At 37.3% G+C, this 19611-nt stretch overlaps 3 protein-coding genes across 3 annotated transcripts; 2 read left to right on the top strand and 1 right to left on the bottom strand.

Moving 5' to 3' along the window:
- Window positions 1–6859: 6859 nt before the first annotated feature.
- Window positions 6860–8723, top strand: LOC145077202 (membrane protein insertion efficiency factor). Its single transcript, XM_079022965.1, has 5 exons — window positions 6860–7066; window positions 7354–7429; window positions 7954–8013; window positions 8100–8240; window positions 8335–8723. The coding sequence occupies exons 1-5, from the start codon at window positions 6929–6931 to the stop codon at window positions 8391–8393; spliced, it is 474 nt and encodes a 157-aa protein (XP_078879091.1). The 5' UTR covers window positions 6860–6928; the 3' UTR covers window positions 8394–8723.
- Window positions 8724–15435: 6712 nt separating this feature from the next.
- Window positions 15436–17441, top strand: LOC145072197 (ABSCISIC ACID-INSENSITIVE 5-like protein 2). Its single transcript, XM_079018577.1, has 3 exons — window positions 15436–16712; window positions 16794–16865; window positions 17165–17441. Exons 1-3 carry the CDS (start codon window positions 15918–15920, stop codon window positions 17246–17248), a joined length of 951 nt encoding a protein of 316 aa, XP_078874703.1. The 5' UTR covers window positions 15436–15917; the 3' UTR covers window positions 17249–17441.
- A 67-nt stretch (window positions 17442–17508) lies between these two features.
- Window positions 17509–19567, bottom strand: LOC145072195 (putative protein S-acyltransferase 4). Its single transcript, XM_079018576.1, has 5 exons — window positions 19195–19567; window positions 18885–19079; window positions 18488–18796; window positions 18178–18396; window positions 17509–18078 (listed from the first exon to the last, which is right to left on the bottom strand). The coding sequence occupies exons 1-5, from the start codon at window positions 19255–19257 to the stop codon at window positions 17641–17643; spliced, it is 1224 nt and encodes a 407-aa protein (XP_078874702.1). The 5' UTR covers window positions 19258–19567; the 3' UTR covers window positions 17509–17640.
- Between the last annotated feature and the right edge of the window lie 44 nt (window positions 19568–19611).

Genomic DNA, 19611 nt, shown 5'->3' with positions numbered 1-19611 from the left:
ATATATATATATATATATATATATATATATATATTAAACAATAAATTTAAAAAATCTAAATACTTAAATATATAATTAAAAAAGATAAAAAAAAATAATAAATAATAGAGAAAATTACATAAATGGTCCCTGTGGTAGAAACATATTACATAAAGCATCCTTATGCATGAAGGGCAAATAAGTCATTTCACATACGACTTAACTGAAAAAGTTAACGCCGTTAGTCAAAAGGACCGTCTTTGCAAGATTTTGAAACCACAAGGATCATCTGTGTAAAGAATTCGTCATAAGGACCATAATTGGTCGATTTTGTCAACTGTGACATCCCCAAAATCACGGCCAGAAAAGACCGGTTTAGTTTATACTTTATTTCAAAATCAGAGTTATCTTTTAATAAAAGGGTTGCGGAATTTGTCCCAAAAAAATAATATGATAAAGATTTATCAAAAGCATTTCCATAGAAATGTATTTCATTAAAAGACTCGGGATGTCATGTTCGTACAGATCAAAAGTATAAACAGTACAGTATAAGCTTTACTACATTATTTAATATCTACAGGCCTATATCCGTAATCCCTCGTCCAAAACATCACACCTATGCTCATGCGCCACTACCTGTAATACATAAAAACTGAGTGGGTCATGCTTGGGAGCCTGGTGAGCACATAGGGTTTTCAACCCACAATAAATAAGTTTATTAATTTCATCAATCAACAATAACCCGATTACCCGTTCCCGTTATCCTCACTTTACGTCCCTAAACACCTATCATAAGGGACCTAGCCTAAGGATCATCATCAGGACGGACACTGCTGCTAAGGGGATTCCTCAGCAATAAATATCCTAATAGGCAACCATGTGGGGGATGGAGTACATCTGGTGAGCACATAGTTCAAATAAACACACAGTTCAAATAAACATCTACAGGTTGCGAGCCTGCTAGTGTTCCACAAGACTGTCTAGAATAGTCCGTGGTCGTCATCTATACTCCGCTAGATGACTGGATCATCAATAACATCTATAACGAGGCCTCTCATTATTTTATTTTGTCACACAACAACTATTACATCTACCCATGTTTTACCCAATACATTTTGTAGATATAAAATACATATACAGTTAAATCTTTGAAAACATGTATAAAACGTTCATCCAGCATAGATAACAAGTATTAAGATAATATGCACACATAGCACGTAATTTATATTAAATATTTCATATCTATGTGTAAGCTGAAAGTAACTATGCACTCACCTTAACGTTCGATAGACGATTAGTGTTCTGGAATGGATGCGAGAAGGTCAGGTAGTATTTCCGTGAATATGAATCTCCGAGAAAATTTAGTATCCTAAGGAAATATTAATATAATTAATATTTGGAGGGTATATTGGTAATTAACCAAGGTATGGGGCCTATTCACGAATTTAAATATATTAAATAGACTAAAGTTGTTGATAATTTCCAAATAAGGGACTAAAATTGTGTATTTAAATTCTAGGTTCGAGTTTATGATTTATTTTGCAAATAAATCTCTACGGAAGGGTTAAAATAAACAAAATAGACAAAGTTTGAGACTTGTGACTTGTTTTTGTAATAGATTTACAAGGTAGGTTTTGAACATTTTTAATGGAAGTTTAAAGGCTTTAAACTAATTTTGTAAAGTACTTTGAAGTTGGGGGTTAAAATCAATTATTTGGAATCAAAGTTTGATTTTTTGCTTTCATCATAACTGATTTACGTTGCAGGAGGCATATTGCCTCCTGTTCTTCAACGTAGCACCATGGAAATAAATAAATAAATAATCTTTGTGGCTTATGATAGATCGACACTGTAAACACACAAACGAATAGAGGGTGTTTTGGAGAGGACTTACGATGGGGAAAAAAGGATGGCAGCGGGCATACAGCAACACCGGTGGAATGGTGGTTTTATGGTGATGATCCTCAAGGTGATATAGAGGGAGATAGAGATCACGAGTGACAGGAGAGAAGCTAAAGATTGAGGTGTGATTTTTGGAAATGATATGAAGCTCTATTTATAGTGTAAGGGTATACACTAATGGAAGAGAAGCCCCGTGCTTCATTCACCATGCTTGTACTTGATTGGGGAAGCTTGCACTCAAGATAAAAAAGAAAGGAATGGAGAGGGTTGTTGTCACGTGGGCAAAGAATGAGCTGGAAATAGGTGCTCATAATTAGTGGGTCCCACAAGGTAGTTTAATCCTTTAACTTGTCTAAAACACTTATAAATTGATGAATCGAGATCCCGATGTTGGATTGCATTTTCAAAAATTTCTTATGGAAGAGAGTAATTCAAGGATTCCAGAAACTCAAACAGATTAATTTTTGGAGTTATGGAACTCCGGGAAATCGCACTTAAAGTTTTGCGTCTAAACGGGTCGCGGTGTCCGTTTTCGCGACTTTTGTAAATATCTTCGTTAAAAATATTTCGAGTATGAAATCAAATACTAGACTATATCCTGAGTCCAAAAACTTTGTTGGAAATCCTGTCGGCAAAGCATAAGTACCTCAAAGGATCGATTCGGTTTTACGCGATTAAAGAAAAGCAGTGTTTTACTGTTTGATTTTCTTAAAACTGTCGTATCTTTTGCATACGAACTCTGTAACGACCCAAAAATCACGATGAAACGACCCAAAAATTTTGTTTTTCAATGTAATCAAAACCATAAACTGAGTATCATAACATAAAAACATACGCGATGTATCCCAAATCATAATAAAATACTGTGCGGAAAAACTGTATCATACTATATCAAATCAAGACAACTAAAACCATCCCCAGGATAAAAGCTAAGCTGTGGTGTGTGCGATGCTATCACCCCGAGCTCTTCCCTTTGCTTGCAGAAGTACCTGAAACCAAAACTGAAACTGTAAGCACGAAGCTTAGTGAGCTCCCCCAAACTACCACATACCATACAGTATCATATAAACACATATTGGGCCTGGCCCACTGCATCGGGCCGAAACCCGGAAACTGCATCGGACCGAAGTCCGGAACTGACTGGGACCTTGTCCCCTGCATCGGACCGAAGTCCGGAACTAACTGCATCGAACCGAAGTCCGGAACTAACTGCATCGGACCCAAGTCCGGAACTAACTGCATCGGACCGAAGTCCGGAACTAACTGCATCGGACCGAAGTCCGGAACTATCTGCATCGGACCGAAGTCCGGAACTAACTGCATCGGACCGAAGTCCGGAACCTACTGGGACCTTGTCCCCTGCATCGGACCGAAGTCCGGAACTGACTGACTGAACATGGCATAGCATAACACATCATCTAGCATGAACACATATACTGCATACTACATCGGGCCGTAGCCCGGAACACATAACACTTAACACATAAAACATAGCATACAAATCCTGTCTGAGCCACGAAGGCATCAAACATACTAGCTACTGCATCGGACCAAAGTCCGGAAACTACTGCTAACTGAACGGGCCGGCATTGTGGCCTTAGACCCGTCCCTACTGGAAGGAAACTCACCTGATGCTGCTGAACTGCTGCTGCTAATCCTTGACTGCTACCTGACTTCTGACTTCGACTTCTGCTCCACTAGCTCCTCAAGCTACCAATATCAATATGACACTTAGTCCAACTGACCTCCAAAGGTTACTAGGTCAAATCTGGTCAAGGTCAAAATCCTGGTCAAAGTCAACCTTCCGGGTCAACCCTACTCGCCGAGTCTATCTACTGACTCGCCGGGTTCATATGCCCTGAGTCTTTCTTGTTCGCGACTCGACTCGCCGAGTCAATCCATGACTCGCCGAGTCCAACTAGGTCCAAGTCCTGTTCTGTCCAACTCGCTGAGTCACCACCCGACTCACTGATTCGGGTCTTGACTCGAAGGGTTTAGGGTTTCGCGATCTGACTCGCCGAGTCCAAGAACAGACTCGCCGAGTCCTAGACAATCTTCAACCAACTCGTCGATTTGTTCATCTAACTCGCCGAGGCCATGCCTATCTTCATCCGACTCGACGAGTTGTTCATCCTACTCGTCGAGTTCCTCTTCACCTTCAAGCTACTCGCCGAGTCCACTCGAAGGACTCGCCGAGTCTATCCATTCCTCAATCCATGCAGTGGCTTTTCGAGCCAAACTGAACTTCCAACTCCTAGATCCATACTTCTAGGGCCTATTCCCCACGTAAAGTGGCAAACTTTACGTGTAGATTGAGAGATCTAAGCTCAAAACACACTAAATTCGGGTTTATGGCAAACATGCTTCTTCAACATATCAAAGGCTGATACTTTAGGGGATTCTAGACCAAAACCAACATGGATCTGAGGTAGCAACCTCAGATCTGAACCTCCAACTCGAATTGGTTACATATCATACCAACAATGGCCAAAACCCACACATAAGAGTAGATCTAGATGAAAAAGAGAGTCCAAGCAACAACTTATTACCTCCACTTGGTCTGAAATGACTCCACAATCCAGATCTACAATCCCTTCTTGCACCTCCAAGGTCTTTCTTCCTCCTCCAAGCGTAATGCATTCTACAAGGCAAGATCTAGCTCCAAAAACGGAAATGGCGGCTAGGGTTTGATGTTCTGGGGTAGAGAGGCAATAAATGAACCCTAGGAAGGAGAATGAGACACTTAAATAGGCTCCAAGTTCCCGGGTTTAGGGTTTTCCCCGTTCAGACCCAACTCGCCGAGTCTCCCTGGCCGACTCGCCGAGTCGGTCGCTTTCACCACAACCCGGATCCCGCTCGGACTCGCCGAGTCCCTCCATGGACTTGCCGAGTCTCCCCTAAACTTGAGGTTTTCTTTCTTTTCTTGGCTTTCCAAACTTTGGGGTGTTACAAACTCCATTTTCGACGTTCTTTATATCCACGCGTAGGCGGGAACGTACTCTACAACTTTATGTAAATATATCAGGCTTATATCGCAATTTAATTTTGACGTTTATTTTTATTCTTTATTAATTATATCTTTATAATTAAATAATAAGCATATAAATTCACATAATTCACAAAATACTCAAATATTTCATCTTTATTACTTCAAAAAGAATTACAATGGTTGACCGAGACTATTACATTGACAAAAATGTTTAGCCCTGAAACCCGGGCGTTACATCAACCATGAGGACCATTTATGTAATTTTGTCCAAAATTTTTCTATAAACATATATTCACTCCACCCCATCTACCTCTATCTACCCCCACCTACACACACACATACATACCCACCCCCACACACACACACCCGCACACACACACATACATACATACCCACTCACACACAAACACACACCCCAACCCACACACACATACATACCCACCCACCCACACCCACCCACCCACACCCACCCACATACACACACACACACGAATACACCGACCCACACACACACACACACTAACCCACACACATACACATACATACCCACCCACAAACACACACATACATACCCACCCCCACACACACACACCCGCACACATGCACCAACCCACACACATACATATACATACCCACCCACACATACACACCCACCTACAAACACACACACATACATACCCACTCGCACACACACCCACCCACCCGCACACACACACACACAAACCCCCCTCCCCCCCACACACACCACACCCCCCCCCCCCACACACATACATACGCATACCCATCTACACACACACACACCTCCACAAACACACACACATACATACCCACCCCACACCCACCCACCCGCACACACACACCAACCCACAAACACACACACACACACCAACCCACACATACATACCCACCCATACACACACAAACCCACACATACATACCCACCCATACACACACACAAACCCACACCTACCCCTACCCCCATCCTTACAGACACACACACACCCACACACACACAAACCTACACCTACCCCCACAAACACACACTCGCACCCCCACCCACCCAACACCACCACGATAATCACCGACCTACCATCACCACCACCACCACCGCTGCCACCACCATCACCATCACTATCACTGACACAATTGTCGCCGCCACCACCATCGCCTGTCATTACCACTACCGCCGAGGCGCCGCCGACCCGCTACCGTCACCACCACCACCCACTCCCTACCACCGCTACCGTTTTTTAAAAATGAAAACCGATAGAAAAATACACATCTAAACACGTTTTCTAATTTTCTAAAACTGAAAATGAAAAATGAATAAGTTTAACTAAATGCGTTTACTAAATTTTTCAATGAAAAATGAAAACGGAAAACAAAAATTGAAAAGGGAAAACAAAAAACGGAAAATAAAAATTGTTTTTCCGTAACTAAACGCAAACTAACATTTTCTTTTTTCTTCTTCTTTCTTTCCATTGTTTTGACATTTGTATATTATAATATTTCTCACACATGACATTAGTTTTACAGGTTAAAACAAGAAGAGTGAGGGGAGTAGAACCTTTGGCCTAAGGCCTTGTTCTTGAGTTTTTTTTTTTTTTTTTTTTTTTTAATGAATATAAGGGATGGAAGGAGAATAAATAGAATGGAATCCAAGAAAATGAAAGATAAATATAAATAATTAAATAATTAATTGTGTTTTTAATTTAGAAAAAAACATAAACAGTTTAAGCCTTTTTCCCAATTTGCTAAAAGACATGAAACAGACTATCTATTTTGCTTTCCCTCCTTTCCATTCTCTAATGTCTCTTAATTTATTTTTTTTTTGAAAAAAAAAAAGAAGTCAAAGAACACATTTAACCTTATCTATCGTTTTACATCCTTCCATTTCATTCAACCCCTTAAATCAATGAAATCTTGAAAAGGTGTAAAAAATGGTCTGAGTGGAAAAATAAGAGGATCGAAAAGGACGATATACGTAACTTACTCTTCTTACCTATGAGTGGTGTGACTAGTGAGCATCAAGACTTCGTACTTTCGTAGTAGTAAAAAATGGCGCTCGTTTGGTCCCCTAACGTTCTTTCCTCTTCCACTCCCACCGTAAACCCTAATTACACAGTCCGTCACAAATTCCCCATCCACCATATAGCGCGACGTTCTCCACCCTGGTTCTCAATCCGTTCCCCTTCGGTACCATGCCTACCAATATCACCGCCTCTTCAATTTTCTGTATTCATCTTTTCTAGTTGCGGAAATTTGGTGATTCATATTTGGGGGTTCATCATGGATAAGTCCAGAATTCATAAACAAACAAAAAAAAAAAGGATGAATTATTCGGAAAATTTTACACTTTATTGATTAAAATTACGATTTATAAGGAGGGTACTTTGGCTGCCTTACATTCCCCCAAATTTTATCACCGAAATTCCATATTGTATTTGTGACTCATATTCACTCATATATTTCGCATATTGAAGAGATCTCGTAGCTGCTGCTTGCATGTTCCAATTGTTAATGAATTGGGAAAAGAATCCGACGAGAGCAGTAAGCAAGGTGAGATCTTTTTGTACATTATCCCGTAATGAAAAGTTTGTGATCAATCAAAGCTTATGACAAACGCTACAAAGATAGAGATGTAATAAATTTGTACCAAGTCCACCAAACTGGAAACTAATCTACTAAAAGCTCAACAATTTCCATTTTGGGTGATCCAAACTGATTTTGACCTTTTTCCCTGTTTGAAACTTTGATGTGAAAGTTGCCCATTTACTTGTTATCTTGTGAATTATTGATGATATTGGCTTTTACGTTTTATCTATGCTGTGATTGGTGAATTGTCTTTTAGACATTTGACTTGTAGTCATGCACTCTAATAAAGTTTAACCACTCAACTTTCATATCTGTTCCATTGTTGTGAAATTTTGTATTTCTTTTATCTATTTTTACGAATCTTTGTATATCTTGTTGATGTTGCTCACTAATTGAAACAGTTTCACTAAATACTAATCAGCTTCAGTTTGTTCCTAACTTCCTATGTTGCGAAAATAATATTGACTTTGTGAGTTCTTATATTATAGGTGACAACAGTGAAGACTTAGGAGTCAAAGTGGCATTGTCTATGCTAAGGTTTTACAAAAGTGAGTCTCCAATGCACACAAAACACAGTCCAAGATGATGTGTCATGTCATGTTAGTATTAGTAACATGTTTTGTGGTTATCTCAGGGGAAATTTCACCATTAATGCCAAAGAGCTGTCGATACGTTCCAACTTGTAGTGAGTACTCCATGATTGCTTACAAGAAGTATGGTGTTGCTAAAGGCTCCATCTTGACAGCCTGGCGCCTCTGTCGCTGCAATCCCCTAGGTATTTATCTTTTTGTTTTGTATCTATTTCTGGATGATTTATCAAATGCATACTTTTTCTTCTTCTTATTATTTTTTTTTTAAATTTTTTTTAGGTGGATCAGGATTTGATCCTCCAAGATGGTTTGATGAGCCAAGCCCACCAGAACAATGAAATCCACTGTGTGGTGGTAAAATCAAAGAAAGGCCTCCAAGATTTAAATTGTTTATAAAGTTAGAATCCTTAACAAAGTTCAAATACTTGAACAGTTGTGGGATTGGAATTAAGGTAAATAGGGGAAATAAGTGCCTCTATGTGATAAAGGGTGGCATGGTCCCCTATGTAGCCCTGGAGTATGCTATCAGTGATTTTAACATTACAGGACAAAATTAAATCAGAGAGAGTGTCTCACATCCAAAATTAAGAGAGACGACTTTCTGTATCAAATTTATGAAAGGATCTGACAGAAGTTTATCAATGTAATTGGTAGAAAAAATAGTTTAATAGTATTTGGTAGAAAAGACACTTAAATAACCAAAAAGCTACCAAACAAGTTGGAGTTTCAAAAACTTAAAGTTGGTTATTCAACATCCGAAATAAAGGTTTAGATATATTTATCTAAACTATTGAATAAAATCCAATCTACTAGACTACTACTATATGTATCTCATATTGGTTTGATAAAGCCATATATATCTCTATATATATTGGAGTTTTCCTTCTCTCCATAAGAACTCTTTTGAAGAGTTAATATAAGATTCCACATATATCTTACATGGTATCAAAACCGATGTTTGCAACTAATATGGCTTGACATATTGATGTGTGATTTACTATGTATAAAATAATAAGATTTTAAATTTATAAAATGATTTTGTCACAACCGGATAGTTATATACACTAGCTAGTATATTTAATCATGTAATATTATAACTGAGGTAAGACCATGTATCGAACACTATGAAATATGGTATGATTTGCAATAAAAAAAATTAAAAACTAGATGAAATCAACATATTTAAAATGCTCTCACTTAGATTTCTAATTCCTTCTCTGGATTATGGCTGATTGTCTTAAAAGTGCAATAGATTAAGTTTGTTATTTACTGATTCCTATCATAATTAGTTATTTCGGTCCGATTAATTAATCCTAATAATTATTAACACAATGATCATGTAGTTAACTATCTAAACAATTAGTGTTAAGTTCGTATTATGAGAGTCTTGTTTAATTAATTTATATCAATGATAATGATTATTAATTAATGCTCATCTAATGCAATCTTACACATTAAAATTCATTAATTATCATCTAAACCTAGGATTTTCCTATCAATCCTGATCATAAAGTAGTGTTATTTTGTTTATTTTGTTTCTTACATCTATTGTGTACCCGTAAGTATAATTCTGGACCAATGGATGAATAAAATTAATGGTCATCTGAGGGTTTATGATATTACAATAGGGTAACATGTGCCATATAATCACACAAATTTCAACAGAAATGTGTTTTGGTAAATTAACCTACATTAAAAAAGAAATTTTCCGGATTTTAAGGGATAATTAATTTCCTTTTCTAAATCTAAATTTTGTAAATTAATTCAAATTTAATTCTATTATAATTTCTATTACTAACCAAATTTATTATGTCGGAATGACAGAGAGTCAAATAAACTAGTAAATATATTTTCGATTTTATTCTTCCAGAATATGGTTCATTCAATATATTTTTTATAATTTACATGCTTAAAGAATTATACAACATATTATCAAGAATAATATTTTATAAAGAATACAGATTTTATTTTTTAAGAATCACTAATTACATTAATTCGTAAAGAATAAGACTACACAATTATTACATTCATTCTGAAAAAAAAAATGATTAATAATGGTTTAAAAATTACATTTATTCTTAAAGATTAAAACTAAGAATGGATAAAAAATAAAAATAAAAATAAAAACATCAAAAATCTAACAAAAACACTTTATACATTCTCACTGAATACATTCTGCTAAATACATTCTGCTAGAATACTCTTGTTCTCTATGTTTTCTTCTTTTTCCACATCAATCTCAGCCTCGTCAAAATCTATATCCACAAAGAAAACATAATCAACTTTAAAAAAATATTAAAACTTTTAGTATATTCTAAAATAATAAAACTATAAATTCTAATAGAATGTGTTAGACATTAAAGACTTTTAATTTATTCTAGCTGATTACCAGTTAAACAAATATTCTTGTTGTTCACATACATTCTTAAAGACATTCTATGAATTTATGCAGTCTATGCTTTAGAATGTTTATACATAAAATACATTATGCTAGATTACACTACCGTTCGCCATGATTACTTTCTTTTCCATATTATAATACAAAAACTTGTTCATTCTATGAGAATGTAAATATAAAATAAACATGTGTTTCTAGAAATTTTGACAGAATTCATACCACATGGTTAGATTCTTTGATTTTTTTAGCATTTCAACAAACACTTGTTAGTCATTACCATAAAACAAGCAAAATGGTGAGCATTGATTTGTTAATCATAAAAAGTATTAGAATGAACTTGTCCATTACGTGAGAATATAAGTATTACATAAAATATGTGTTCTTGATATCATATTTTGTCAAAATGGTATTACATGAGAAAAAACACTTAAGAAGCACTAGAAAATATCTAAAAGCCCATTTCCTCGTATACACATTAGGTAAAAAAGAAACTACCCTTCATATGAAAGAAGATAGAAATGGTAAAAATACCTGAAAGCCCATTTCCTCGTGTAAACAAGTCAACCCACAAGCAGCATCTTGAGCTACTTTAAGTCTCATACTCCATGAAAGAGTTGCTTCATTCTTAGCACATAAATGATCCTCGACACTTCCATTCGGCATATATTCGTAAACCAGAAGCCTTTGAATACCTCCTTCATCATCTTCTGCACAATACTATAACACCCAAAGTTTTAAAGGCCATGAAAGGAAAGAAAGCCCTGATTTTAAGGGTTGACTCGACGAGTCCAAGGAGGGACTCGGCGAGTCCGAGCGGGATCCGGGTCGAGGAGTAAGCGACCGACTCGGCGAGTCGGCCAAGGTGACTCGACGAGTCTGGTCTGTGCGAGGAAAACCTTAAGTCTGGGACTTTGGGTGCTATTTAAGCTCCTTATTCTCTCCATTAGGGTTCCTTAGAGCCTCCATTGTTGTGCATTCAAGCTTCCAAGCCATTTTTGGGTGATTTGAAGGAAGAAGAAGGAGGGGAATCAGTGAAGCTTCAAGGATTTGCTTCAGATCTGGAGTTTGTGGAACCTTTCTGAAGTATTGAAGGTATTAAGTCATTTCCTTCCCTTAGATCAATTTTGGTTGTGAGTTTTGGGGCTTTTAAGCCATGATTAGCCACCCTTATGGGTTAGAAGCCGGATATGGAGTTGCTACTTCAGATCCAAGTGTGTTATGGTCTGGAGAAGCATAAAGTATCAGCCATTGAGTCGATTTTGAAGCCCCTTGGCCTTAAACCCTAGTTTATGGCATATTTTGCCTAGATCTCCTTCTTTACACGTAAAGTTTGAAACTTTACGTGAGGAATAGGCTTGGGAAGGGTAGATCTACAGTTTGGAGTCCATGCATGACTCAAAAGTCCTCTGCATGTAAGGAGAACTGAAGGGACTCGGCGAGTAGCATGAAGTTGTGGAGAAACTCGACGAGTGGGATGAACAACTCGTTGAGTCATATGAAGATTGCCTTGTACTCGGCGAGTCTGTTCTTGGACTCGACGAGTCAGGTCGCGAAACCCCAAACCCTTCGAGTTGAGACTCGAATCAGTGAGTCGGGTGGAGACTCGGTGAGTTGGACAGGTCAGGACTCAGAAATCGGCAGACTCGGCGAGTCGAGTCGCGAATGGAAGGAATCTGATCATTTTGAACTCGGCGAGTAGGGTTGACCTGGAAGGTTGGCTTTGACCTGGACTTTGACCTTGACCAGGGTTGACTTGGTTGTCTTTCGGGGATCAGTTAGACTCAGTGTTGCATTGATATTGGTAGTTCGGGGAGCAAGGGGAGCAGGAGTTCCGTGACTTGTCGGGCAGCAACTAGTGAGATCATCAGCAAGTTCAGCCAGTGCATGTGAGTTTTTCCTTTGTGTGAATGGGTTTAAGGCCACAACGTTGGCCCATGTAGTTATGAGTAGAGGACCCGGGGGTTAGCCCTAGGCACAGTATGCTAGTATGATTTTCAGGACGAGGTCCAGTAATAGCGGGCGGGTGCCCAAAGATTTGTTTATATGATAGTTTATACTTGTTGTCTGTGTGATACATGTATGTGCCTGGTAGGGAGGTGAGTGTGGGCGAGGTCCCGTATCTCACCAATAGCAGAGTGTGGATGGGGTTCCACATCTCAATAGTCGCATAACAGGGGCAAGGCCCAAGTTAGGGAAGGATTGAGGGTGGGCTGGGCCCGTATCTCACTACCACTAGTAGCGTGGATAGGGTTCCATGACTCATCGGTAGCAGTACATGGGCGAGGCCTAGGATAGGCGAGGCCTTAGGATAGAACCAGTTGTATGTGGTTAGTTATGTGTTGTGATATGTTTATGTGATATTAATTGTTGGCGGGCAAGGCCCTGTAACAGGCGGGGCCTAAGTAAAACAGATCTGTATCCGAGCGGGGCTCGAAGCCAGGCGGGGCCTGGAGCGGCGGGGCCGTTGTAGCGGGCGAGGCCCAAGGTAGCGGGTGTGGCCCAGTATGTGCAATATGTGGTTATGCATGGTATGTGGTAGGGTGGGAAACTCACTAAGCTTCGTGCTTACGATTTTCAGTTTTGGTTTCAGGTACTTCCGGTAGCGGAGGGAAGAGCTCGGGGTGATCGCATGGCACACACCATAGATTAGACAGCATGTGAATGTTTACTCTGATAATGAACATGTGTTTTGAAAACTTATACTCATATTATGTTTTGGAATGATAACTTTACTTTAAGTAATGATTTATTAAAAGAAATTTTTGGTCTTAAATTTCGGGTCGTTACAAATACCCGATTAATTTCACAAATCCCAAGAACATTCACCTCTGTGACTCACTCCTTATGCTCCTGTCAAATCAAAATCCCAAATTCGAAACCAAAATCAAATACCAAAATCACATAAAGAAACTCGATCGGAAGTTCTTAAAAGCTTACATGTAACCCTCGTCGGCCGAGCTGTTTAACGGCGACACAAACATTTTTAGTCGGGTCTTGATCGGATTTAATGGCGCTGATGTAGACACATCCGAAACCACATTCGCCGATCTTTGTTGATCGGTTGAAGCCATTGGTGGCCGATTTGAGTTCGGGGAAAGTGAAGACTCGAAGATTACTTGGTCTCTGTGAAAAACTAGGAACATTAGACCTTCTTCCGATCAATTATGTGCTTACGTCAGAAACAAACTACATCTCCGACTCACTTGAGTCCTTTTGTCGACCTACCTGTATGTGAAAAAGAATAAGCGTCGTATGATATAAGAGAGGATATAAGAGAGAGACTAGATCAAATATATTTATTTTATTTTTTAAATTGTAGGAATTCAATTAAATGACCCATTAATTAAAAGTATAAAAGGTCCAAAATAATCTTAAATGATTTATATAATTATTTATCATTTCTTGAATTCTCATTGGTGCATTTAAAAACATAATAGTTGCTAGAAAAATTTAAATCTCTCTCTTTCTCTCTCTCTCTCTATATATATATATATATATATATATATATATATATATATATATATATATATATATATATATATATATATATTCAAATCGGTCATTTAGATTATATAAAATCAACAACAAATGAATAAAAACAAGAACTTTAACTGATAAAGATCTTCAAACAAGCATAAAGAATAAATTAAACAATGTGTAAATCAAATCTAATAATCAAACCATAATCTCAAGAGGTTTATCTAAATCTAAGCAGATGTAAAAGAGAATTACCCTTAATCACGAATGAAATGCATAAAGAAATCAATATGAAAGTGCTAAACTTGATATTAAAGCAAACTAAATTGACGTACCTAATGATTCAAACTCAAGATCTTCAAACGTTTGCTTCAACATTGTTCTTCAGCTTCCAAAAGGGTTGTGGTCTTCAAAAATCGTCTTAAACTTGTTCTACAAGTTGGTATATCTTCTAAGGTTGAGGAGATGCTCTATTTATAGAATTTGTTTTCTAGTAGAACACATCATATAAGGTAATGGGACGTGTTGCATAATATGAGGTTTTCGTGTTTGTATCGACTTTTATAGAGGCACTGGCTATTTGTAGGTGAGGTCGAAGGTTCGATGCTTGCAAGCTCCATTTTCCTTGTATTAAATCAGTTTTATACTTTTATAGATATTATATATAATTACTCATAAACACATACTCGAAAACATTGGTGGTAAAGTGGGGTTAACAAACTCATTGATTTTTCTCATTAACATAAGACGGTGACCTAGCAGCCACGTCAGCTACACGTCATAGTCAACCCACATATGTGGATGATCTACTTAGAAGGTAAAGGGGCAAATATTAAAATCTTCCTAAATATTAGACATTATTAGTGCACCAAAAATAATCACATACACATAACCACAAAGTCGACAAAATTTATCAAACTTAAGAACTTTTATGTCAATATCATTATTTTATTTTTATGGAAAAACCTCATAAAAACCCAATGTATATTCATCATATGCTTAAAAAAACCATTATATTTTTTTTGGTGTACTAAAACCCTTATATTTTTTGAAGTTCTTATTTAAGGTTTTATGATTTTAGAAAAACCTAATCTATTTTCATGAAAGGATTAAAAAACCATTATAATACCTTTTAATGCATTTAAACCTTAATATTTTTTTGAAAATTTTTAATCTAATGAATTGTAACAAACCAAACGTTGAGAATCAATTACATAGCATTTTCGGTTATCTAAGATTTACCAAGCTCAATGCCTTAAATGATGCATTTTAAAAAATATAAGGGTTTTTTCTTAATATATATATATATATATATATATATATATATATATATATATATATATATATATATATATATATATATATATATAAAAGACTAAAATATGTTGGGTTTTATAAGGTTTTTTTATCTTTACAAAATTAATATTTTAAAGGAATTTTTGGTTTATCGCGTGAATAGTTGAATATATTCTTATATTCGTATGACATTATTCCTAAATGAAACAAATTTTTGGTTGATTGTAAATGCTCGGATTAACCAAATTTAATATCAGATGTTCTGATTCACTTGGAAGTTTAGAATGAAAGATTTGTTTTCTTCTTGTTGGACATTGCTGCTCCTGCTGCTGCTGCATGGAAGAAGAAGTGCCTAAATCTGCGGTATTTCGTTCTCTTTTTCTTGGTTTTGCGTTCGAGTGAGTTCGTCTCTTTCTTCGACCACACCGCTTTTCTGTGATTGTGCGCCGATTTTCGCATTTTCCCCTATTTCTGTTAATCTAAAGATTGGTACTCGACATGATGCAACTCTGATTAGTATTCCGTTTCCGATTCGTCTGAATTGAGGGTTTTTTCCGTAACATTTCAGATTAGGAGTTCATATAGGGTTTTTTTTTATTAATTACAAAAAGGCGTTTACGAATTGCTACTTTGATTCTTGGTATTTGGAGTTTGATTTGTGAGATTAGTAAGATAGTGAGGCGATCCGTGTATGGGGACTCAAACAATGGGATCGAACGGTGGAACACAAAAGCCTGTGTTCGATGGATTGTCAAGGCAAGGATCTCTGTATAACCTAACTTTAGATGAGGTTCAGCAGCAATTAGGCGATTTAGGGAAACCTTTCAGTAGTATGAACCTTGATGAGTTTCTGAAGAATGTTTGGAGTGCTGAAGCTAATCAAGGAATCAACAATGGCTCCTCCCCTGATTACTCCGAACTCACCCAACTTGCTTCTGCTTCATCTTTGCCTAGACAATTGAGCCTTACATTCACCAAGGATTTAACCAAGAAGACAGTCGATGAGGTCTGGCAAGATATCCAACAAGATCAGAATAAAAAGAAGACAAATGGTAGTGATAGCAACATTGACAATACTAGTAGTTGTAAAAGACAAGCTACTCTTGGTGAGATGACACTGGAGGACTTTTTAGTCAAGGCAGGGATCGTGTCTGAATCTTCTTCTCCTGGTAAGAAAAACCATGAGCAGAATCTTGATCCACCAGAAGCACAGTGGATGAACTACCAAATTGCTCAGATTCCACAGCAACATGTGGTTATGTCAGGCCATTATCAAGTTCCACAACCCCTCCCTCTGAATGTAATAGACACTGGTTATCTGGAGACACGTATGACAATGTCTCCCACCCCTTTGATGGGGAGTGTATCTGAGTTTGGAAGGAAACGAGTTGCTTCTGGAGATGTGATAGAGAAGACTGTGGAAAGGAGGCAAAAGAGAATGATTAAAAATAGGGAGTCTGCTGCACGCTCTCGAGCAAGAAAACAGGTATAATACTAAACTCCTGTCTTCTTTTCTCATTTTACCTCTTGTAAATGTGTGATGAAAAAATGCTGTATTGTTTAACAGGCTTACACACATGAGCTGGAGAACAAAATCTCACGTTTGGAAGAGGAAAATGAAAGACTCAGGAGGCAGAAGGTATGCATATCTGTTTCTCATAGTTCCTTCACTCTTTTTCATGTTGTCCAGTCTCTTCCTTACAGGGAATGTTACTTGTATGTAGTGTTACTGGTTAAATGCTTGCTTATTTATGCAACAATGTTTCACTATTTACCAATTTATGCAACTGACACGAATTTTGCAACTACGTTTCAATTGGTTGTATATTTCATCTGGAAAACAGTTTTGTTGCATAATTTGGCAAAAGGGTGAAATGTGATGATGTTTTATAAGGTATAAAGCTTATTGTATGTGTATGTGCATGTGCATATTTGCAGGAGGTGGAGAAGGTTTTGCCATGTGTACCACCTCCCCAACAACCCAAGTATCAACTCCGAAGAACAACCTCAGCTCCTTTCTAGCAATTAATCATCTTCCTTTTCCTTTATCTGAAGACATGTTGGTGGGGTCATTAGGGGTAGCCTTTTACCTTTTTCTTTTTTAAATTTGTTGCTTAGGTCTTGTGTACATTAAATGTTTGTTCTTGCTTCTTAGTTTTGTTGATGCATCTCATTTACAACAATATTTGAATATGAATGTGAACTCTTCAAATAACGATAATGAGCTTACTTTAACATCCACATAAAATTTGTTGTAGTTAATAAAATACAACAGAATAAAATAGCCCGAAAACAAAAGGAAATAAGTTGTATTCAATATCTTTGCTCACATATGACAAACACTTGGAAAACAGAAAACAATCATACTCCAAATTTACATCTATAAAATGCGGTTTACCATTATCACTTTTTTTTTATAGTTGATGAACAGTTTGGGTTTCATGTGTGTTTATTTGTTCATCACATTTCTCACGTTCACTAATGCAATCTTCTTTCATATCAAAAAGAAAAGGAGACGGGTGAAGATCCAAGTCTAGACTCCCTTCCTTTCGTTTTGAGTCACTTTCAAACTCATCATACTGCAGATTCTGTAGAATTTCAGGAAGTGAAATCCCACTCGATTCTGAAAACTTATTCCCCATTTCAATGTCAATCTTTTCCTTTGATGTTTGTATAAGATCCGAACTTGTCTCCCCAATCACCATATTTTCATCTTCATGCACAATCGCCCTAAAATCATTCAATGAAGGAGGAATCTTCCATAGAAAAACTTGTAAAAGATTCCTTGTTGTTCCTTCATGATACGGATTCTCCTTCTTATCATATCTATACCGGAAGTTTTCATATGTTGTCTGCATCAATCATCAAGATCCAAGTTCCATAAGTGTCAAAAAAAAAAAAAAAAAAAAACTCTAAACTTTGAAGGTTTTAAAGAGAAGAATGAAGATCACCTGGTTTGAGCAAATAAGATAAAAATGGAAAACAGAAAGCCCACCAACAAACCACATGGTGATGAAGCAGTAAACGATGAGGACATCAGACAAAATATCCTTTGACATGGCCTTCAAAACGTTGCCCTTTTGGGCGAGGTGGACCCATGAAAAGGCAAACACGTATACACACAAGATTGTTGAGGTTGATATAAACATGTAGAAGAATCGATAGTTTCTCTGCAATAAATGATAAAGGAAACCCAAACCCAAATCCATTATTTATTTATTTTTCGGAAATCAGAATCAAAATTAAGAAAAATCAACTTACTAGTCCGATGCATTGACCAACCCATGGACAATGATGATCAAATTTCTGAACACAGTTGTTGCAGATGGAGCAATGTGAGGCACGTGGAGGACGATACAGCATACACGTGTCACAGTATTTGACTTTAACCGAATGACCATTCACCACAACTTCTTTCGTTTTGGGTAATCTCAGATGAGGAGTTCTGTCATTCAGCCATTCCATCGAAGGGGTGTTCATATCAAAGGCTTCATCACATTCCGGTGGGGTTGAGTTTCGTGGGATTATTCCCGGATCTTTACTCGAAGTCAATAAAAGAAACAATATATCCTAAAAGATATACACATTTAATTTATCATCAGATTTGTTACAAGTCCTTCCTTCTTTCTTTCTGTGTTAACCAAGTCAAACAGCTTACCAGAAAAGTGAGAATGGCTGCTACAAGCAGAATGATGTACCAGTATCCAACGTCTTTTCCATCTTTCTTGTTGACGTTAATGGTGTGGTAGACTTTAAAACAGAAGGATACAGCAGGGCCTGCAACTAGGAGTATGGTCAAAATCAAGGAAGCCACATCTGGACCAAAGATCAATCGTCCCCCACAAAAGAATCTCTGAAACGGAAACACCCCAATTCAATTCATCGATCATCAGCAGGAATATTAAACCTAGCTAAAACTTTAACAAACTCTAGTACGAATGAATAGATGAAGAAGATTAACAACTTACATTGCTTCCTCTCCAGACCTGATATAGTCTTTTTGGCTTTTCATTCCCCTCTGCTATCGACATCGGAGCTGTGATCTGGATTAGAGTATACAAAAGCTTCGGAACTCCTTGCTTCCTCTTCCGATCAACTCAAAACCCATGTCATGTGGAAAAAATTCAACAATTCGAATGATTTTTTATCGCTTTGATAGTTATATATTCAATCAATTCTTGGAGATGTGTGATTGGGAAGTGAAAAAGCCTTTCAGAAATTAGCTGCTTCGCCTTGTTTGTGTTGATTTTACAGCTATAGGAAGCAACAGCTTCATATCCCTTTCTCTTTCTCTCTGTCTCTGGCGAACAAAGCTAATTCGGCGGATGTTCCAACTTTGTAGCGACATTCCCGCGGTAGCCTTTTCAGGCTTTCTTGATCTTTTG

Source organism: Lactuca serriola, chromosome 9 (assembly GCF_051521515.1).
Source record: "Lactuca serriola cultivar US96UC23 chromosome 9, Lser_US96UC23_V15, whole genome shotgun sequence".
NCBI classification, from domain to species: Eukaryota; Viridiplantae; Streptophyta; class Magnoliopsida; order Asterales; family Asteraceae; genus Lactuca; species Lactuca serriola.
The sequence above is the reverse complement of the archived record's forward strand: the minus strand, read 5'-3'. Positions and strand labels throughout refer to the sequence as shown.

Bases quoted from the DNA above. Each gene is read 5' to 3' on its own strand.
- LOC145072195 (XM_079018576.1), bottom strand. From the start codon at position 19,257: ATGTCGATAGCAGAGGGGAATGAAAAGCCAAAAAGACTATATCAGGTC. The intron at 18,397-18,487 runs GTAAGTTGATTT...CATTTATTGCAG, and splicing joins TTGGTCAATGCATCGGACTA to AGAAACTATCGATTCTTCTA. The intron at 18,079-18,177 runs GTGATCTTCATT...TGATTGATGCAG, and splicing joins ATCTTATTTGCTCAAACCAG to ACAACATATGAAAACTTCCG.
- LOC145072197 (XM_079018577.1), top strand. From the start codon at position 15,918: ATGGGGACTCAAACAATGGGATCGAACGGTGGAACACAAAAGCCTGTG. The intron at 16,713-16,793 runs GTATAATACTAA...ATTGTTTAACAG, and splicing joins GCTCTCGAGCAAGAAAACAG to GCTTACACACATGAGCTGGA. The intron at 16,866-17,164 runs GTATGCATATCT...GCATATTTGCAG, and splicing joins AAAGACTCAGGAGGCAGAAG to GAGGTGGAGAAGGTTTTGCC.
- LOC145077202 (XM_079022965.1), top strand. From the start codon at position 6,929: ATGGCGCTCGTTTGGTCCCCTAACGTTCTTTCCTCTTCCACTCCCACC. The intron at 7,430-7,953 runs GTGAGATCTTTT...CTTATATTATAG, and splicing joins CGACGAGAGCAGTAAGCAAG to GTGACAACAGTGAAGACTTA. The intron at 8,241-8,334 runs GTATTTATCTTT...AATTTTTTTTAG, and splicing joins CTGTCGCTGCAATCCCCTAG to GTGGATCAGGATTTGATCCT.